At 32.9% G+C, this 17953-nt stretch overlaps 1 protein-coding gene across 10 annotated transcripts in view; it reads left to right on the forward strand.

The window, feature by feature from the left end:
- Positions 1-17953, forward strand: part of LOC119608729 (protein shisa-5-like) — a 38858-nt gene that overhangs the window by 9518 nt on the left and 11387 nt on the right. The window contains exon 1 of one of the 10 annotated variants that reach the window (XM_037963253.1): positions 688-853. The exons of 6 other annotated variants lie outside the window; for them this stretch is intronic. In XM_037963253.1, coding sequence (XP_037819181.1) covers positions 703-853 — 151 coding nt within the window. In that variant the 5' untranslated portion in view covers positions 688-702. Of the gene's footprint in view, positions 1-687; positions 854-5233; positions 5375-10333; positions 10550-12251; positions 12454-17953 lie in introns of those variants that run through there. 3 more of the 10 variants (XM_037963258.1, XM_037963257.1, XM_037963256.1) reach the window with 3 other exon arrangements.

The raw sequence follows: 17953 nt of genomic DNA on the forward strand, positions 1-17953 counted from the left end.
TTAAATTGATTTGATCGCTCGTGAACTTTTCATCAGAAATAGAATTTAGGAACATGCTCAATTAAGGCCGCTATTGGTCCTTTGGGTTTCACAACGTCTGCAGAAATTGTCGAAAGTCACTGTCCGGCAGGGGCTGATAAATTCATTTTGCTTATGAACTCTTGATTTGTGACCCTTTTGAACATCACAACTTTTGCAGAATTTATCGGAACGGATAGGCGGATACTGCCTCTTGTCTCTGTCAATGTCCGCCGGTGGCAGAGTATAGGTCCGACATGTAAGTGATTGGCGTTCTCATGATCAATAGCTAGTTGCAACTGTCGACGTAGGGTACTGGAAAATCTGACTAAATTGTCAATGTTGTTAAATAAACCAAAACATTATTGTTTCAGTTTTAACTTTATCTTATCGTATACAAAGTTTACTCCAATTTTATTACTGCTGCCTCTGCTCATATCTGAACAAATACAAAAACCAGACTGACGCGTAAAATTTTGACCTCTGCCAATATGTAGAACATGTTCGATTGCACACATATTTCAAACAACTTTCGCATCCAATATTTCAATTCAAATCAAGACTGCAACGTTAAAACATCTCTAGAATATATTATTACAAAAAAATAGTGCTAATTGTGCCGCATAAGAATTCTCATTAAGTTTAATTTTTTTAATTAAGTAAATAAAACCAAAAAAAGGAAACATGTCGAGTGAAATGAAACATATTGATCCTAATACGTCTACAATTATAATTTGTGTAATGTTTGGTTTAGTTTTTACCATATTCTTTGCTGTGATGTTCAAATCGTATATGAAGAAAAGAAAACGAAGTGTGGATACAATCTTTCCAAAAAGTAAGAGAAATATTAAAATATTTAAGTGAAAAGCCTTTAAGTTAGTCAATGTAAGTGTTAAAATTCCGGTATTCTTATCATTCATGCAATTGTCCACATTATGAAAATGTGTATACTGCCAAGAAATTGCTGAAAAACTATTGTTCGGGTTCTTACTAACACCTGTTTAAAACTTTGAAAATTCAATTGAGAATTCCAACAAGAGAATCTGTACTGAAAACACTGTTTTTCGGGATGATGAGATCTCCAATGAACTAACTGATTCAAAAACTATAACGAGAACTGACTAGGTAATACTATCCGAAATGCTCCATTATTAGGACTGACTAGGTAATACTCTCCGATATGCTTCATTATATTGTCTAATAACTTTTAGACTAATACAACCTCGAGAAAAATCCATGAACTAAATCTCGAGACGTCCAGCATTAACATCTACGTAGACCTTATTGCATCTCTCCATCGTTGGTTAAGAAGGAGTGTCTCATCTTAGATGATCTTATGTCGAATTAATATGGAATCCAGAACATGAGGGCATTTGGTAAAACAAAATTACTTACGAATGCGCCACTAACGGATGGGGTTCTTCACAGAGGTTGAGAGTTTTCTGATTGCCACTCACTTGGGAATGGCCAGGACAATTCCTCTGTGAAAAGTCCAAGCAGCTAAGTACTTCCGGTCTATGACCAAGTATTCCCCGGGCAATGGCTTTGATGAATCCGCTTCAAGCTAGCTGGAGTTAGAAGGCGCCCAGCCATGTATCCTGAATGGTCTTACAGACGTCTCAGGAAAGTAGGCAACAACCGCTGAATTATGTCTGAACCGCGGGATTGGACGCGCAGATAACAGACCTATCACCAATCTAGGGGAAGTGGGTTAGCAACCCGCATCACCTGAAACTCAAATATGCTAACGAATCGCTCATATATATATATATATATATATATATATATATATATATATATATATATATATATATATATATATATATATATATATATATAACTAACGGATTATCCTTGGGCGAAATTGATATTCAAAACTAGTATCTGTATCGAACACGACCAATGGACAACAGAAAAATCCGACTCAGTTGGTCCACTATTGAAAAAAGGCCATTGGTAGAAGATCCTTAAGACTTCTAATAGGCATATCTCCTGGACACCGTATGATCGGACGCATGTCAGATTGTATGGGGTAACCAACGTAACAGTTTTTGCAAAAGAATAGGTACAACTCCTTTTAAGAGATTGTCCGCAGATTGAGATGTCTTCTTACAAGCCTCGTTCATGATCTGAGGGATGTATCCCTATCGAATCTAATAAAATTTTATAGAAGTACCGCATGACTTTCACCGACTCCATAGCAATAACAAGAACAATCAGAACAATGCTTTGTCCGAAAAAAATTAAACGAATAAATAACATAAAAAAGAGTAAACATTTCTTCAAGTTTTCGAAGATCCGTCTTTTGACAACAAACGGTTCCATATAAATTTAACTAACGTCATAACATCATAAATAATTTAGTATACTATAATAGTTTAACTATAATGCTAATACATATCTTATCACAATTACGTCAAACGTTTATTAACATTAGTTTTTGTTAAATATTATTCACACCATCTGACAGATGAAAGTTCACAAATTAAAAGAAATCTTTTATTTTCGAAGCGATTAGAACAAAATCCAAACCAACTGCTGCCAAATTTCTCTATTTGCAATTATCAGACAATTAATATGGAATTATCATCTAATTAAAAATTTAAAATTCTGATACCCATCTGAAAAGGCATTTCTCAAGGTGATAAACAATTAGGTCTTAAGTCGGGTTCTTTGTGAACTTTTTAGTTCATCCTTGAATGTTAAGTTTACGTATGAAACTCAAAGTCCTAATTAATAAGGGGTAAAAAACTAATGTACCACCAAGAATCCTCGATCTCTGAGAATCTAAATGCTAACAATCACTAAGTATATCGAGGGACTATATTCAATAGTCGCTATCTCTCATTTTTATGAAAATGAGATTTTGATGGCAAAATATTCAGCAAACTATCGCGCATCAGTGATATAAATTGCAGAGAAAAAAAAAATATTTTTTTTGGCAATTTTATAGCATTTTTTAAATTTCTCTATCTTAAAAAAAGAAAAATTCTGAATGCAAAACTCTCTATCTTATCCAAAAATTGCTTCAAACTCGATCCCTTTGGATAATTTTCTGTTGCAAAACAAGTCTTCTTAATAATTTGGACATGCTGAACACAAATCCGTCAAAATATTTAAAATCGGTCTAATAGTTTTTGAGATATCGCTCATTATGATACTAATTAAATCAATTTTATTGTCGTGTTTAACCATATAACATTGATTTTGGACCAAAACATTATAATCTGTTGTTTTTTCAACAATTTGGTTTCTTTTCCTCCATTAAATTGTATAAAATATAATATTTATTGATTTTAATTCAAATAAAAATTTTATGTTTCCATGAAAAACTCTCTATCTGTTGGTTGAATGAACATTTTCGTAGAAAAATAAGCTCTATCTGATATAAATTTGTGAATAATTTTGTAAATAATGCAAAAATTTAAATTCTTTTTATATAATTTTAGAATATGGTCGTAAAAATATATTGTAAAAGAAAAAATTAAAAAATCTTCACGAACTAGCGAAATAAACAGTTTTTTTGCTCTCCTGAAAACTTGTATTATTTTAGATATAGACTATTGAATATAGTCCCTCGATATGCTTAGAGTTTTCATTTAGCATTTCAATGAAACTGCATAGCCTCGTCCATCTGATTCCATAGTGTCCGTTATTTAGTCCCATTATTATTCTAAAGTCATCCTTGTTGAGGGACAATAACATTTGGGATTTTCCCTTTTGATAACTTTATGCATTGTTTTGTCTGTGTAATCCTTGATGTGGTTTCCTAGTGGGGAACAAATTCTGAAGGAACTACACTTTTCCCTATCGAATTCTTTAAAGATATCAAAGAAAGTTTCTTTCTTGTCTAATGAATGGGCGTCATACGTCTCTATTGGCTGGGAAATCAGCCATACATGGCCAGAAAGGTTACCGGTGTAACCTTTCTGGCCATGTATTCTGCAGAATTCGAAAAGTTTGAAAGCGTGATGAAGGAGATAACAGTAACTAACACCAACGTTGAGGTTATTTAGCGCTCTGTTAAGTAGACGAATATCTCCCAGCGCAGGACTGTGATAATGAAGATGATCAACCAATTAATTTTCTACTTTTTCTTGACAACTTCTACAGAAGTTATTATAGTGAAAACCAAATATTCTTGTCCATAGTGATGAAAACAATCACGTTGCTGAGGGTGGATATGGAACGTGTTCTTTTTCTCTGCAAAAATGTTGAGTACGTGATCTATTAAGGTAATACGAAAGAATTTTTAATAGAATATGCGTCCCATACAAGATACATTTTCAATAACGGGTCGTAACACATAAGGAATACGTTTAAATCATAACAACCCGCACGTCGAGACGAGCATTCTTGTAATAAATATTCTTTGGTAATACCAAAACTACTTCTCCGCATTACATATAGATCGTGTACTGCAATAACAGGGGCTAACCTAGCATATTTTTCTTAAAGATTGAGCGCTGAATGCAAATTTGACCTCGGAATTTCTGCATTACATCAATATATCGTTTCCTTAAAATCTTGACGATACGATATCTAGAAAACATGATTTGATGAAGAAATTCTGAGCTCAGATTCGGATTAAGCGCTGCTCAGTCATCTAGAAAAGCCGCGCTGAATCCGAATCTGACTCAGATTTTCTCTATCGCATCTGGGATTTGAGATATTAGGATTAGGATTCATTGCGGCCCAATTCTGTAGAAAAGTCTAAATTGGTCTCAAGGATTCGACTTTTTCAAATTTTATCGGTCTTTGTAATTGAACTAAAGCTATTCAATCGTATCTAAATCGCTTTCTGAGTCGATTAAGCCATACCTGTCAAACGTATTACCTTCTAACCTAAGCACTGATGAAACTTTCCAATTGAAAAGATTGGGCTGCTAACCTTGTTTTTTCGGACGACGTGAAGCGAATGGCAATGAACCTCGTCGTGTATTGACTCCATTGGATTAGCTTTCTGACTGAAATAGCTAGCTCGAGACTGTTCCCTCGAACTGCCGGGAATTTCTCGTCATACTTCACGGTATGGTGAAACTCATATACAGATGTACATATACATAAATATTATGCAAAAAACCCATCTATAATTTAATGAATATAAATCTTTGAACGATCTATTTATTCCATCGATGAATCATTTCTAATGAAGAAATTCTTCATAATCTTGAGGTTATAAGTAATTAAAAATTACTATATAGCTTTCAGTCCTGTTTCAATATCTTAAATAAAATGATTGTTATTATAGCCGTATGTATAATTCTTGGACTTGTGGCGTGCTGCATAGTTTGTACAATTTCGATTTGCGCCATTATTTACTGTTATAGAAGGTGTCGAAAAACTAATTGTTCAAGTAGGTAAAATTATGTATTAAGAAATTAAAGAAATCGTGTGCAAACAATCTATACGTCATTAATTTTACCTAATATGACACGACAATTTCATAATTTTAAAAATACTAATTTTCATCAAAATCTATAAATAAAACACTAGTGTTATCATATCGATAGTAACTAATTTTCCACAAAACTCAGACTATTTTGACACAAGTCGTATGTTATAATTATTTTTAAAATTTAACGTCATAAATACTAATATTAAATAGTGTGTACAACAAAAAAAAAAATCCTACAATATTTTTATCATTATTACGTACTATGTATGACTGTATTCATATAATATTTGGCGAATTCCATACACACGTCAGTAGACAGATGAAAGTTCACCTTTTTTCGCAGTTTTGAAGTGAATAGAAGCAAACCCATCATAAATAAAAATACGATTATGTATGTATATGGATGTTGTCATTGCGTTTGAAACACGTCCAAATATTGGTTGTAAAGCTTTATGCTTGTCTCCTGAAAGCACCATAGGGTCTGAAAGGAAGGATTCTCCGATGACTTTGTTTTTATTGAAAATGGAAATTATAGGTCCACACTTTCTATTCACCATCATGGAAGTGCATTTTTGAAGCGAGACCAATTCCAACTTACACTTCTATAATCTGGTTGACTGCATTGGTCAAAAGTCTGGTTGACTGCATTGGTCAAAACAGAATAACAGTACATTGAGTTCAGCGTATACAGAGAAAAAATATATACACGCCTGGTACCAAATTTTTCAGTAACATCCGTTGTCAATTACATATATACATACATACATACAACAACAACATGTAATGTAGACCACGCAACTTTGTCAACATTGCAACAATTCGTTGTCGCAATCTAAACTTTATGCACATCCGTTGTCTAAAAGTTAACAAACGTGGTAAGCTCAAAATGCGTTGTAAATATTGAGGTTAGGACGTTTGTTAACATTTAGACAACGGACGTGCATAAAGTTTAGATTGTGACAACGAATTGTTGCAATGTTGACAAAGTTGCGTGTTCTACTTGACAACGGATCTTATTGAAAAATTTGGTGTCAATGTGGTACCAGGCGTGTATATATTTTTTCCTCTGTGTACATTTTGGTTGGGTGTAAGGAGTGTCCTGAACACAACGTCGACCAAGGCATTATAAACAATGCTGGTCATTCCTCTTACCTTTAGACGAACACAAGCAACAAACCTCTGAAAAAACTGTTAGATCCTAAATAGGCGGAACATTAGGGAAAAATCCTGCGGGAATCTGTTGGTACACGGATGGCTCTAAACTGGTAGACAAAAGGACCAGGGGATCTACATTGAAACCCCAGAAACCTACATACACTACCATCTGCCTTTAATACTAACATTCAGGCAGAAGTCCGTGCTATCACGGAATGTGTTAAATGGACTAGATATAATATGGCGACAACAGATGTTAACATAAGTATTTTCCGACAGTGAGAATGCAATCAGGGTAATACCAGTTGATGTGTGTAAATATAAGATCGTATTGGACGTAGTTGAAGTGAACCTGACGAATGCAAAACTGTGGTTAGGACCACTATAATACCATAGGTTGACCCCAACTAGAGCAAGACGAGAAGACTACTCAGAATGAATAAGTGCTAGATAAGGGCATAACTATTGAACGAATGAATTATGGCGAATGTAGAGCACCCGGAAAGGACAGAAAAACTCTGGAACACGTAATCTGTTATTGTCAGGCTTTCATCGAAATAATATCTAAATATCTTGGGAGCTATGTTGCTCCAAATACTACATTTTTCAGTTACCTATGACCATGAAACTGAGTTTCTAAGCATCGGATGGTAATACCTTTATTGAGCACTATATAAAGAGTTTTCATTAAGATTTTCCATGGAAAAGATCGCACTACAGGTTCTATAGCGGCCGAAATGTATTTCTTTGGACCTGATATATATTATTCCGCTTGAAACAAATCGAACTATTTGTCGTAAACCCTTATTAGATTGTAAGACTATTTAGCTATAGGCTAAAACTGGTCCAATACTAATTCAAATATTTAACATGTCCTAGTTGAGGACTACGTAATCCATATATGCATTACATCAGAGTAATCCCAAAACTACTCCCTTGTTAAAATTTGTGAGTACATTATCCGCAACATGATAATGCAAAAAAATAAACATGATCCATGCCTGCATTAGGACTACTAACGGATCATGTACTCTAATAATATAAAACCATAATATGATCGCTTTAATTTGATATGACCATCTGTCATTATATGTCATAGCTAGCTTTTATAAAAATTAAAAATACTACATTGAGAAATCAGAACAAATGATATCAATATCTTTAAAAATAGACACACACAGGTCTTTTGGATATTGAAATCCCCTGTAATGAATCATTTACAAAATGAGTGTAGCATTTACAATCTGATAAATTATAAAAAATATCAAATGCGAAAAAATATGTAGTTAAAACTCAGTATTACAATAAATATTTTAATATGAAGTCGTAGTTTTTTTAATGTCTTGTCTTATTTCAATTTAATTAGTATAAAAAATAATTAGTTAATTACAATTAAAAAAACAATGAAGGGAGAAGAAATTGCAGCAGTTGTAATTGCTGGTCTATTTGGAGTTTTTGCCGTTACTACTTGGATATTACATATGACAGACTTTTGTAAAGTTCGTAGATACTTTTATAATGATCAGAATGATGTTACTATTACCGGTATGTGTTAAGAGCTTCTAAAACTAAACTAATAAATTGTGACTTTAGTATTGTTGAAAGAATTTTAATAGTGTCAGAAATTGTAAATTTAATTTACCACCAAGATATATCATTTTAAGTATGTAACAATTATCATCATTTTACTTATTCTGCCTTATTCATAACAATTTAATGGTTCTAGTTCAGTTCTAATTCATTTCTAGTTCACTTCCAGTACAGTTCTAGTTCAGTTCTAGTTCTAGTTCAGTTCTAGTTCAGTTCTAGTTCAGTTCTAGTTCAGTGCTAGTTCAGTTCTAGTTCAGTTCTAGTTCAGTTCTAGTTCAGTTCTAGTTCAGTTCTAGTTCAGTTCTAGTTCAGTTCTAGTTCAGTTCTAGTTCAGTTCTAGTTCAGTTCTAGTTCAGTTCTAGTTCAGTTCTAGTTCAGTTCTAGTTCAGTTCTAGTTCAGTTCTAGTTCAGTTCTAGTTTAGTTCTAGTTCAGTTCTAGTTCAATTCTAGTTCAGTTCTAGTTCAGTTCTAGTTCTAGTTCAGTTCTAGTTCAGTTCTAGTTCAGTTCTAGTTCAGTTCTAGTTCAGTTCTAGTTCAGTTCTAGTTCAGTTCTAGTTCAGTTCTAATTCAGTTCTAGTTCAGTTCTAGTTCAGTTCTAGTTCAGTTCTAGTTCAGTTCTAGTTCAGTTCTAGTTCAGTTCTAGTTCAGTTCTAGTTCAGTTCTAGTTCAGTTCTAGTTCAGTTCTAGTTCAGTTCTAGTTCAGTTCTAGTTCAGTTCTAGTTCAGTTCTAGTTCAGTTCTAGTTCAGTTCTAGTTCAGTTCTAGTTCAGTTCTAGTTCAGTTCTAGTTCAGTTCTAGTTAAGTTCTAGTTCAGTCCTAGATCAGTTCTAGTTCAGTTCTAGTTCTAGTTCAGTTCTTGTTCAGTTCTAGTTCAGTTGTAGTTCAGTTGTAGTTCAGTTGTATTTCAGTTCTAGTTCAGTCCTAGATCAGTTCTATTTCAGTTCTAGTTCAGTTCTAGTTTAGTTATAGTTCAGTTCTAGTTCAGTTCTACTTTAGTTATAGTTCAGTTCTAGTTCAGTTCTAGTTCAGTTCTAGTTCAGTTCTAGTTCAGTTCTAGTTCAGTTCTAGTTCAGTTCTAGTTCAGTTCTAGTTCAGTTCTAGTTCAGTTCTAGTTCAGTTCTAGTTCAGTTCTAGTTCAGTTCTAGTTCAGTTCTAGTTCAGTTCTAGTTCAGTTCTAGTTCAGTTCTAGTTCAGTTCTAGTTCAGTTCTAGTTCAGTTCTAGTTCAGTTCTAGTTCAGTTCTAGTTCAGTTCTAGTTCAGTTGTAGTTTAGTTGTAGTTCAGTTGTATTTCAGTTCTAGTTGAGTTCTAATTCGGTTCTAATTTAGTTCTAGTTCTAGTTCGCGATATCCGGCATTCCAGTACTATTCGAACTCACCTGCTGGATAGTTCTCAAACTTCGAAACGCATTAGCACATAAGTAAGGCATCAAATAAGTACATTTATTACTCATACTAAACTTTTGTAGTTCAGTTGTAGTTCAGTTGTATTTCAGTTCTAGTTCAGTCCTAGATCAGTTCTATTTCAGTTCTAGTTTAGTTATAGTTCAGTTCTAGTTCAGTTCTAGTTTAGTTATAGTTCAGTTCTAGTTCAGTTCTAGTTCAGTTGTAGTTTAGTTGTAGTTCAGTTGTATTTCAGTTCTAGTTGAGTTCTAATTCGGTTCCAATTTAGTTCTAGTTCAGTTCTAGTTCGCGATATCCGGCATTCCAGTACTATTCGAACTCACCTGCTGGATAGTTCTCAAACTTCGAAACGCATTAGCACATAAGTAAGGCATCAAATAAGTACATTTATTACTCATACTAAACTTTGAAAATTGTTTGCTGGGAAATAACGGGGAGTTTTTTAATATCTCATTTAATGGTATTTCCAAAACCAAACTACATATTTTTAAAAGAATGCAACATAACGTGACCAACGTACGTTTACTTTTGTCCTGATAGACTAGTTGGGGCTATTCCCAGTCTGGGGTTGTTCAAAAGAATTTGTAATAAACAAAAAAAAATCCTCTTAACGCGATTGTTGACGATCAAAAAAATTATTCTTTTTGACATTTTGATTTTGCTCAAAAACCATCTGGTTACGTTATTCATACAACAAAATCTAAAACGTGAAGTAATCTTATCGATTGCACTAAATAATGTTGTTAATCGTAATGTCAAAAATATTGTACTTTCGTTAGTTGCCAGTAAAGAATTGTTGAGGAAAGTTTGTATGAAAAAGTCATTACTTACATATTATTTAGTGTAAAGTATAACATAATGCCAACAGGAGCAATTTTTGTCGTTGCTTTTATGGCAACCGCCATAGGTATATTTTTGATTACTATTATTGTTTGTTGCTGTTTGAAACGTAAAAAGGTCTATAATCAATCGACAGTGTCTCGATCAAGTATGTACTTTTTCTTTATACCATGTGTAATATGTAGTTTATAGAATTTGTTTAAATTTCCTGGAAAAACATAAAAGGCTTAAAACTAGTCTGGTGTTACTCGATAACTTGGCCTGAGTCAGTAGCCAAGGGGTAAATTTAATCAAGTCTCAAATTAGATCAAGATCCCGACTATCAAACTGTTGCGGCTATCTAGAAATTATCTTGGATTCTAAACTATCATTAAAGCTGAACATCCAACACAGAGTCAAAGATAGCTATCGTAAGATGATTGGGATGATAAGGGGACTTGATGGGATTGATCTCTGGTATGGTGGACTTCAATTGAAAAAGGATTTTATTGTAGATCAACTATATAAAGTTCAGAGATCAACATTCGTTGTAATAACAGCTGCTCTAAGAACTAGGGCTTAGCACTGCAGTTATTCCAATCGAAATTCATATAACGGCCATAGTTGCCCACAGTTTAGCAAGAATTGGAGATCAATAAAGTATTTATGTATGAAAAACGTAGTAATAACTGCACTCTGAGTGCTTGGGCTACCCTTCAACTTCTTTGCTAACGTCAAAAGGAATGGATTCCTTGTCAAATCCATTATATGTAAAATGTTTGAATTATCTTCATCCAGACCCAATAAGATATCTCCCTGCTATTAGCTGGATCCAATACCATGGTTGAAATATTAATCCGCCTATAAATATATAACAAACTCTCAAACCGAAATTATATTTGAGGTGCGAACGTATCGCTCATACATGGGAGTAGTTAATTATATCGACTAATTAATTGACGATTTCATTAGCATTAAATTGAAAAAAATTATAATTATTTTTTTTTTCATTAGCATTATTTTGTCTAATGGTAATGGTTTTTAATGAAACGATTTCATTAGTAATTATTTAAAAATAAATTTGCATTACCATTATTCAATGGATTTTAAAAATTTTCGAACATTAGTTAGGATTTCGAAATTAATTTCGAATATCCGAACATTATAATGTATTGTCATTAGGTGAAATCATGTATGCCAAATTTCAGCACATTCGGAATAGAAGAACTAGTTTTAACAGCTTTAAAAATTTTTCGAACACGAGTTCGAATTTTCGAAATTTTTTTTTTAGGTTTTATGACACAGAGATTCATTTAAAAACATAAAAAAATTTTCGAAAATAACTTCGAATTTTCGAACTTAATTTCGAATATTCGAACATATTATTGTATTGTCATCAGATGTTCTTATGACTGCAAAATTTTAGCCAATTTGGGCTACGGGAACTGGTTTTAAAAGCTTTCAAACCTCGAATCTTCGAAAAATTTTCCTTAATATATTTTTCGACAATTATAAATACTAATTAAATTCGTTTTTGAAAATTCATTATCAAATTCATTACCATTATCAAAAAAAGTTATAATGAAAAAAATATAATTTTCATTAAATGATACTTAAAATATTTTTCATTACAATTTTTTCTATAAATGGTAATGAAATTTTAATGCTTAATGAAAAATTCCCATGTATGGTATCGCTTAATATAGCACATTTTTAAAATGTTTATAATTAATTTATTTTTAAACAATGATGAATAATTTACCATGAGGAGATTTGTTTATAATCTTATCGTTTATACATAAAAATACAAGTAATTGAATATAAAATAAAATTTCATAATTTAGTGTTGCCTGTATTGTTTATTAATAAAGTTTATAATTTTTCTTGATTGATTTGAAGTTTTTTTACAATTTTACTTAAAAATTTAAACAAAAATGTCCATAAGAACAGGAGAAATAGCTGGAATAGTAATGGGCAGTTTAATTAGTACTGCTATGGTTGTAATATGTATTTTGACTATGGTTTCCTGCTGTCGAAGACGAAAAAATATTTATAATAATGCGACTATTTCACGTATGATAAATTTAATTTTTTTACATATTTAATTTTATGTCTATGTTTTAACAATTTTGACCACATATCTCAAACACATAGTTGTCTATAATCTAGTCTAGTCTGCAGTCTAGTCTGCAGTCTAGTCTGTACTCTAGTCTGTAGTCTATTCTGTAGTCTAGTCTATAGTCTAGTCTATAGTCTAGTCTATAGTCTAGTCTATAGTCTAGTCTATAGTCTAGTCTATAGTCTAGTCTATAGTCTAGTCTATAGTCTAGTCTATAGTCTAGTCTATAGTCTAGTCTATAGTCTAGTCTATAGTCTAGTCTATAGTCTAGTCTATAGTCTAGTCTATAGTCTAGTCTATAGTCTAGTCTATAGTCTAGTCTATAGTCTAGTCTATAGTCTAGTCTATAGTCTAGTCTATAGTCTAGTCTATAGTCTAGTCTATAGTCTAGTCTATAGTCTAGTCTATAGTCTAGTCTATAGTCTAGTCTATAGTCTAGTCTATAGTCTAGTCTATAGTCTAGTCTATAGTCTAGTCTATAGTCTAGTCTATAGTCTAGTCTATAGTCTAGTCTATAGTCTAGTCTATAGTCTAGTCTATAGTCTAGTCTATAGTCTAGTCTATAGTCTAGTCTATAGTCTAGTCTATAGTCTAGTCTATAGTCTAGTCTATAGTCTAGTCTATAGTCTAGTCTATAGTCTAGTCTATAGTCTAGTCTATAGTCTAGTCTATAGTCTAGTCTATAGTCTAGTCTATAGTCTAGTCTATAGTCTAGTCTATAGTCTAGTCTATAGTCTAGTCTATAGTCTAGTCTATAGTCTAGTCTATAGTCTAGTCTATAGTCTAGTCTATAGTCTAGTCTATAGTCTAGTCTATAGTCTAGTCTATAGTCTAGTCTATAGTCTAGTCTATAGTCTAGTCTATAGTCTAGTCTATAGTCTAGTCTATAGTCTAGTCTATAGTCTAGTCTATAGTCTAGTCTATAGTCTAGTCTATAGTCTAGTCTATAGTCTAGTCTATAGTCTAGTCTATAGTCTAGTCTATAGTCTAGTCTATAGTCTAGTCTATAGTCTAGTCTATAGTCTAGTCTATAGTCTAGTCTATAGTCTAGTCTATAGTCTAGTCTATAGTCTAGTCTATAGTCTAGTCTATAGTCTAGTCTATAGTCTAGTCTATAGTCTAGTCTATAGTCTAGTCTATAGTCTAGTCTATAGTCTAGTCTATAGTCTAGTCTATAGTCTAGTCTATAGTCTAGTCTATAGTCTAGTCTATAGTCTAGTCTATAGTCTAGTCTATAGTCTAGTCTATAGTCTAGTCTATAGTCTAGTCTATAGTCTAGTCTATAGTCTAGTCTATAGTCTAGTCTATAGTCTAGTCTATAGTCTAGTCTATAGTCTAGTCTATAGTCTAGTCTATAGTCTAGTCTATAGTCTAGTCTATAGTCTAGTCTATAGTCTAGTCTATAGTCTAGTCTATAGTCTAGTCTATAGTCTAGTCTATAGTCTAGTCTATAGTCTAGTCTATAGTCTAGTCTATAGTCTAGTCTATAGTCTAGTCTATAGTCTAGTCTATAGTCTAGTCTATAGTCTAGTCTATAGTCTAGTCTATAGTCTAGTCTATAGTCTAGTCTATAGTCTAGTCTATAGTCTAGTCTATAGTCTAGTCTATAGTCTAGTCTATAGTCTAGTCTATAGTCTAGTCTATAGTCTAGTCTATAGTCTAGTCTATAGTCTAGTCTATAGTCTAGTCTATAGTCTAGTCTATAGTCTAGTCTATAGTCTAGTCTATAGTCTAGTCTATAGTCTAGTCTATAGTCTAGTCTATAGTCTAGTCTATAGTCTAGTCTATAGTCTAGTCTATAGTCTAGTCTATAGTCTAGTCTATAGTCTAGTCTATAGTCTAGTTTAGTCTAGTCTATAGTCTAGTCTATAGTCTAGTCTATAGTCTAGTCTATAGTCTAGTCTATAGTCTAGTCTATGGTCTAGTCTATGGTCTAGTCTATGGTCTAGTCTATAGTCTAGTCTATAGTCTAGTCTGTAGTCTAGTAGTCTATAGTCTAGTCTAGTCTGTAGTCTAGTCTATAGTCTAGTCTATAGTCTAGTCTATAGTCTAGTCTATAGTCTAGTCTATAGTCTAGTCTATAGTCTAGTCTATAGTCTAGTCTATAGTCTAGTCTATAGTCTAGTCTATAGTCTAGTCTACAGTCTAGTCTATAGTCTAGTCTATAGTCTAGTCTATAGTCTAGTCTATAGTCTAGTCTATAGTCTAGTCTATAGTCTAGTCTATAGTAGTCTAGTCTATAGTCTAGTCTATAGTCTAGTCTATAGTCTAGTCTATAGTCTAGTCTATAGTCTAGTCTATAGTCTAGTCTATAGTCTAGTCTATAGTCTAGTCTATAGTCTAGTCTATAGTCTAGTCTATAGTCTAGTCTATAGTCTAGTCTATAGTCTAGTCTATAGTCTAGTCTATAGTCTAGTCTATAGTCTAGTCTATAGTAGTCTAGTCTATAGTCTAGTCTATAGTAGTCTAGTCTATAGTCTAGTCTATAGTCTAGTCTATAGTCTAGTCTATAGTCTAGTCTATAGTCTAGTCTATAGTCTAGTCTATAGTCTAGTCTATAGTAGTCTAGTCTATAGTCTAGTCTATAGTCTAGTCTATAGTCTAGTCTATAGTCTAGTCTATAGTCTAGTCTATAGTCCTAGTCTATAGTCTAGTCTATAGTCTAGTCTATAGTCTAGTCTATAGTCTAGTCTATAGTCTAGTCTATAGTCTAGTCTATATTCTAGTCTATAGTCTAGTCTATAGTCTAGTCTATAGTCTAGTCTATAGTCTAGTCTATAGTCTAGTCTATAGTCTAGTCTATAGTCTAGTCTATAGTCTAGTCTATAGTCTAGTCTATAGTCTAGTCTATAGTCTAGTCTATAGTCTAGTCTATAGTCTAGTCTAGTCTAGTCTATAGTCTAGTCTATAGTCTAGTCTATAGTCTAGTCTAGTCTATAGTCTAGTCTAGTCTATAGTCTAGTCTATAGTCTAGTCTAGTCTATAGTCTAGTCTAGTCTAGTCTAGTCTAGTCTAGTCTAGTCTGTCTAGTCTATAGTCTAGTCTAGTCTATAGTCTAGTCTATAGTCTAGTCTATAGTCTAGTAGTCTAGTATAGTCTAGTATAATCTAGTCTATAGTCTAGTCTATAGTCTAGTCTATAGTCTAGTCTATAGTCTAGTCTATAGTCTAGTCTATAGTCTAGTCTATAGTCTAGTCTATAGTCTAGTCTATAGTCTAGTCTATAGTCTAGTCTATAGTCTAGTCTATAGTCTAGTCTATATTCTAGTCTATATTCTAGTCTATAGTCTAGTCTATAGTCTAGTCTATAGTCTAGTCTATAGTCTAGTCTATAGTCTAGTCTATAGTCTAGTCTATAGTCTAGTCTATAGTCTAGTCTATAGTCTAGTCTATAGTCTAGTCTGTAGTCTAGTCTATAGTCTAGTCTATAGTCTAGTCTATAGTCTAGTCTATAGTCTAGTCTAGTCTAGTCTATAGTCTAGTCTAGTCTAGTCTATAGTCTCGTCTAGTCTAGTCTAGTCTAGTCTAGTCTAGTCTATAGTCTAGTCTAGTCTAGTCTATAGTCTAGTCTAGTCTATAGTCTAGTCTATAGTCTAGTCTATAGTCTAGTCTATAGTCTAGTCTATAGTCTAGTCTATAGTCTAGTCTATAGTCTAGTCTATAGTCTAGTCTATAGTCTAGTCTATAGTCTAGTCTATAGTAGTCTAGTCTATAGTCTAGTCTATAGTAGTCTAGTCTATAGTCTAGTCTATAGTCTAGTCTATAGTCTAGTCTATAGTCTAGTCTATAGTCTAGTCTATAGTCTAGTCTATATTCTAGTCTATATTCTAGTCTATAGTCTAGTCTATAGTCTAGTCTATAGTCTAGTCTATAGTCTAGTCTATAGTCTAGTCTATAGTCTAGTCTATAGTAGTCTAGTCTATAGTCTAGTCTATAGTAGTCTAGTCTATAGTCTAGTCTATAGTCTAGTCTATAGTCTAGTCTATAGTCTAGTCTATAGTCTAGTCTATAGTCTAGTCTATAGTCTAGTCTATAGTCTAGTCTATAGTCTAGTCTATAGTCTAGTCTATAGTCTAGTCTATAGTCTAGTCTATAGTCTAGTCTATAGTCTAGTCTATATTCTAGTCTATATTCTAGTCTATAGTCTAGTCTATAGTCTAGTCTATAGTCTAGTCTATAGTCTGGTCTATAGTCTAGTCTATAGTCTAGTCTATAGTCTAGTCTATAGTCTAGTCTATAGTCTAGTCTATAGTCTAGTCTATAGTCTAGTCTATAGTCTAGTCTGTAGTCTAGTCTATAGTCTAGTCTATAGTCTAGTCTATAGTCTAGTCTATAGTCTAGTCTAGTCTATAGTCTAGTCTAGTCTATAGTCTAGTCTAGTCTATAGTCTAGTCTAGTCTAGTCTAGTCTAGTCTAGTCTATAGTCTAGTCTAGTCTAGTCTATGTTAGTCTATAGTCTAGTCTATAGTCTAGTCTATAGTCTAGTCTATAGTCTAGTCTATAGTCTAGTCTATAGTCTAGTCTATAATCTAGTCTATAGTAGTCTATAGTCTGTCTATAGTCTAGTCTATAGTCTAGTCTATAGTCTAGTCTATAGTCTAGTCTAAGTCTAGTCTATAGTCTAGTCTATAGTCTAGTCTAAGTTAGTCTATAGTCTATCTATAGTCTAGTCTATAGTCTAGTCTATAGTCTAGTCTATAGTCTAGTCTATAGTCTAGTCTACAGTCTAGTCTATAGTCTAGTCTATAGTCTAGTCTATAGTCTAGTCTATAGTCTAGTCTATAGTCTAGTCTATCAGTTAGTCTATAGTCTAGTCTATAGTCTAGTCTATAGTCTAGTCTGAGTCTAATAGTCTAGTCTATAGTCTAGTCTATAGTCTAGTCTATAGTCTAGTCTAGTCTAGTCTATAGTCTATAGTCTAGTCTATAGTCTAGTCTATAGTCTAGTCTATAGTCTAGTCTATAGTCTAGTCTATAGTCTAGTCTATAGTCTAGTCTATAGTCTAGTCTATAGTCTAGTCTATAGTCTAGTCTATAGTCTAGTCTATAGTCTAGTCTATAGTCTAGTCTATAGTCTAGTCTATAGTCTAGTCTATAGTCTAGTCTATAGTCTAGTCTATAGTCTAGTCTATAGTCTAGTCTATAGTCTAGTCTATAGTTTAGTCTAGTCTATAGTTTAGTCTAGTCTATAGTTTAGTCTAGTCTATAGTCTAGTCTAGTCTATAGTCTAGTCTAGTCTAGTCTAGTCTAGTCTAGTCTAGTCTATAGTCTAGTCTAGTCTATAGTCTAGTCTATAGTCTAGTCTAGTCTAGTCTATAGTCTAGTCTATAGTCTAGTCTATAGTCTAGTCTATAGTCTAGTCTATAGTCTAGTCTATAGTCTAGTCTATAGTCTAGTCTATAGTCTAGTCTAGTAGTCTATAGTCTAGTCTATAGTCTAGTCTATAGTCTAGTCTA

The sequence above is a fragment of the Lucilia sericata genome, unplaced genomic scaffold, assembly GCF_015586225.1.
Source record: "Lucilia sericata isolate MDLA Ls3-8-SP2 unplaced genomic scaffold, ASM1558622v1 Contig000877F_arrow, whole genome shotgun sequence".
Lineage (NCBI taxonomy): Eukaryota > Metazoa > Arthropoda > Insecta > Diptera > Calliphoridae > Lucilia > Lucilia sericata.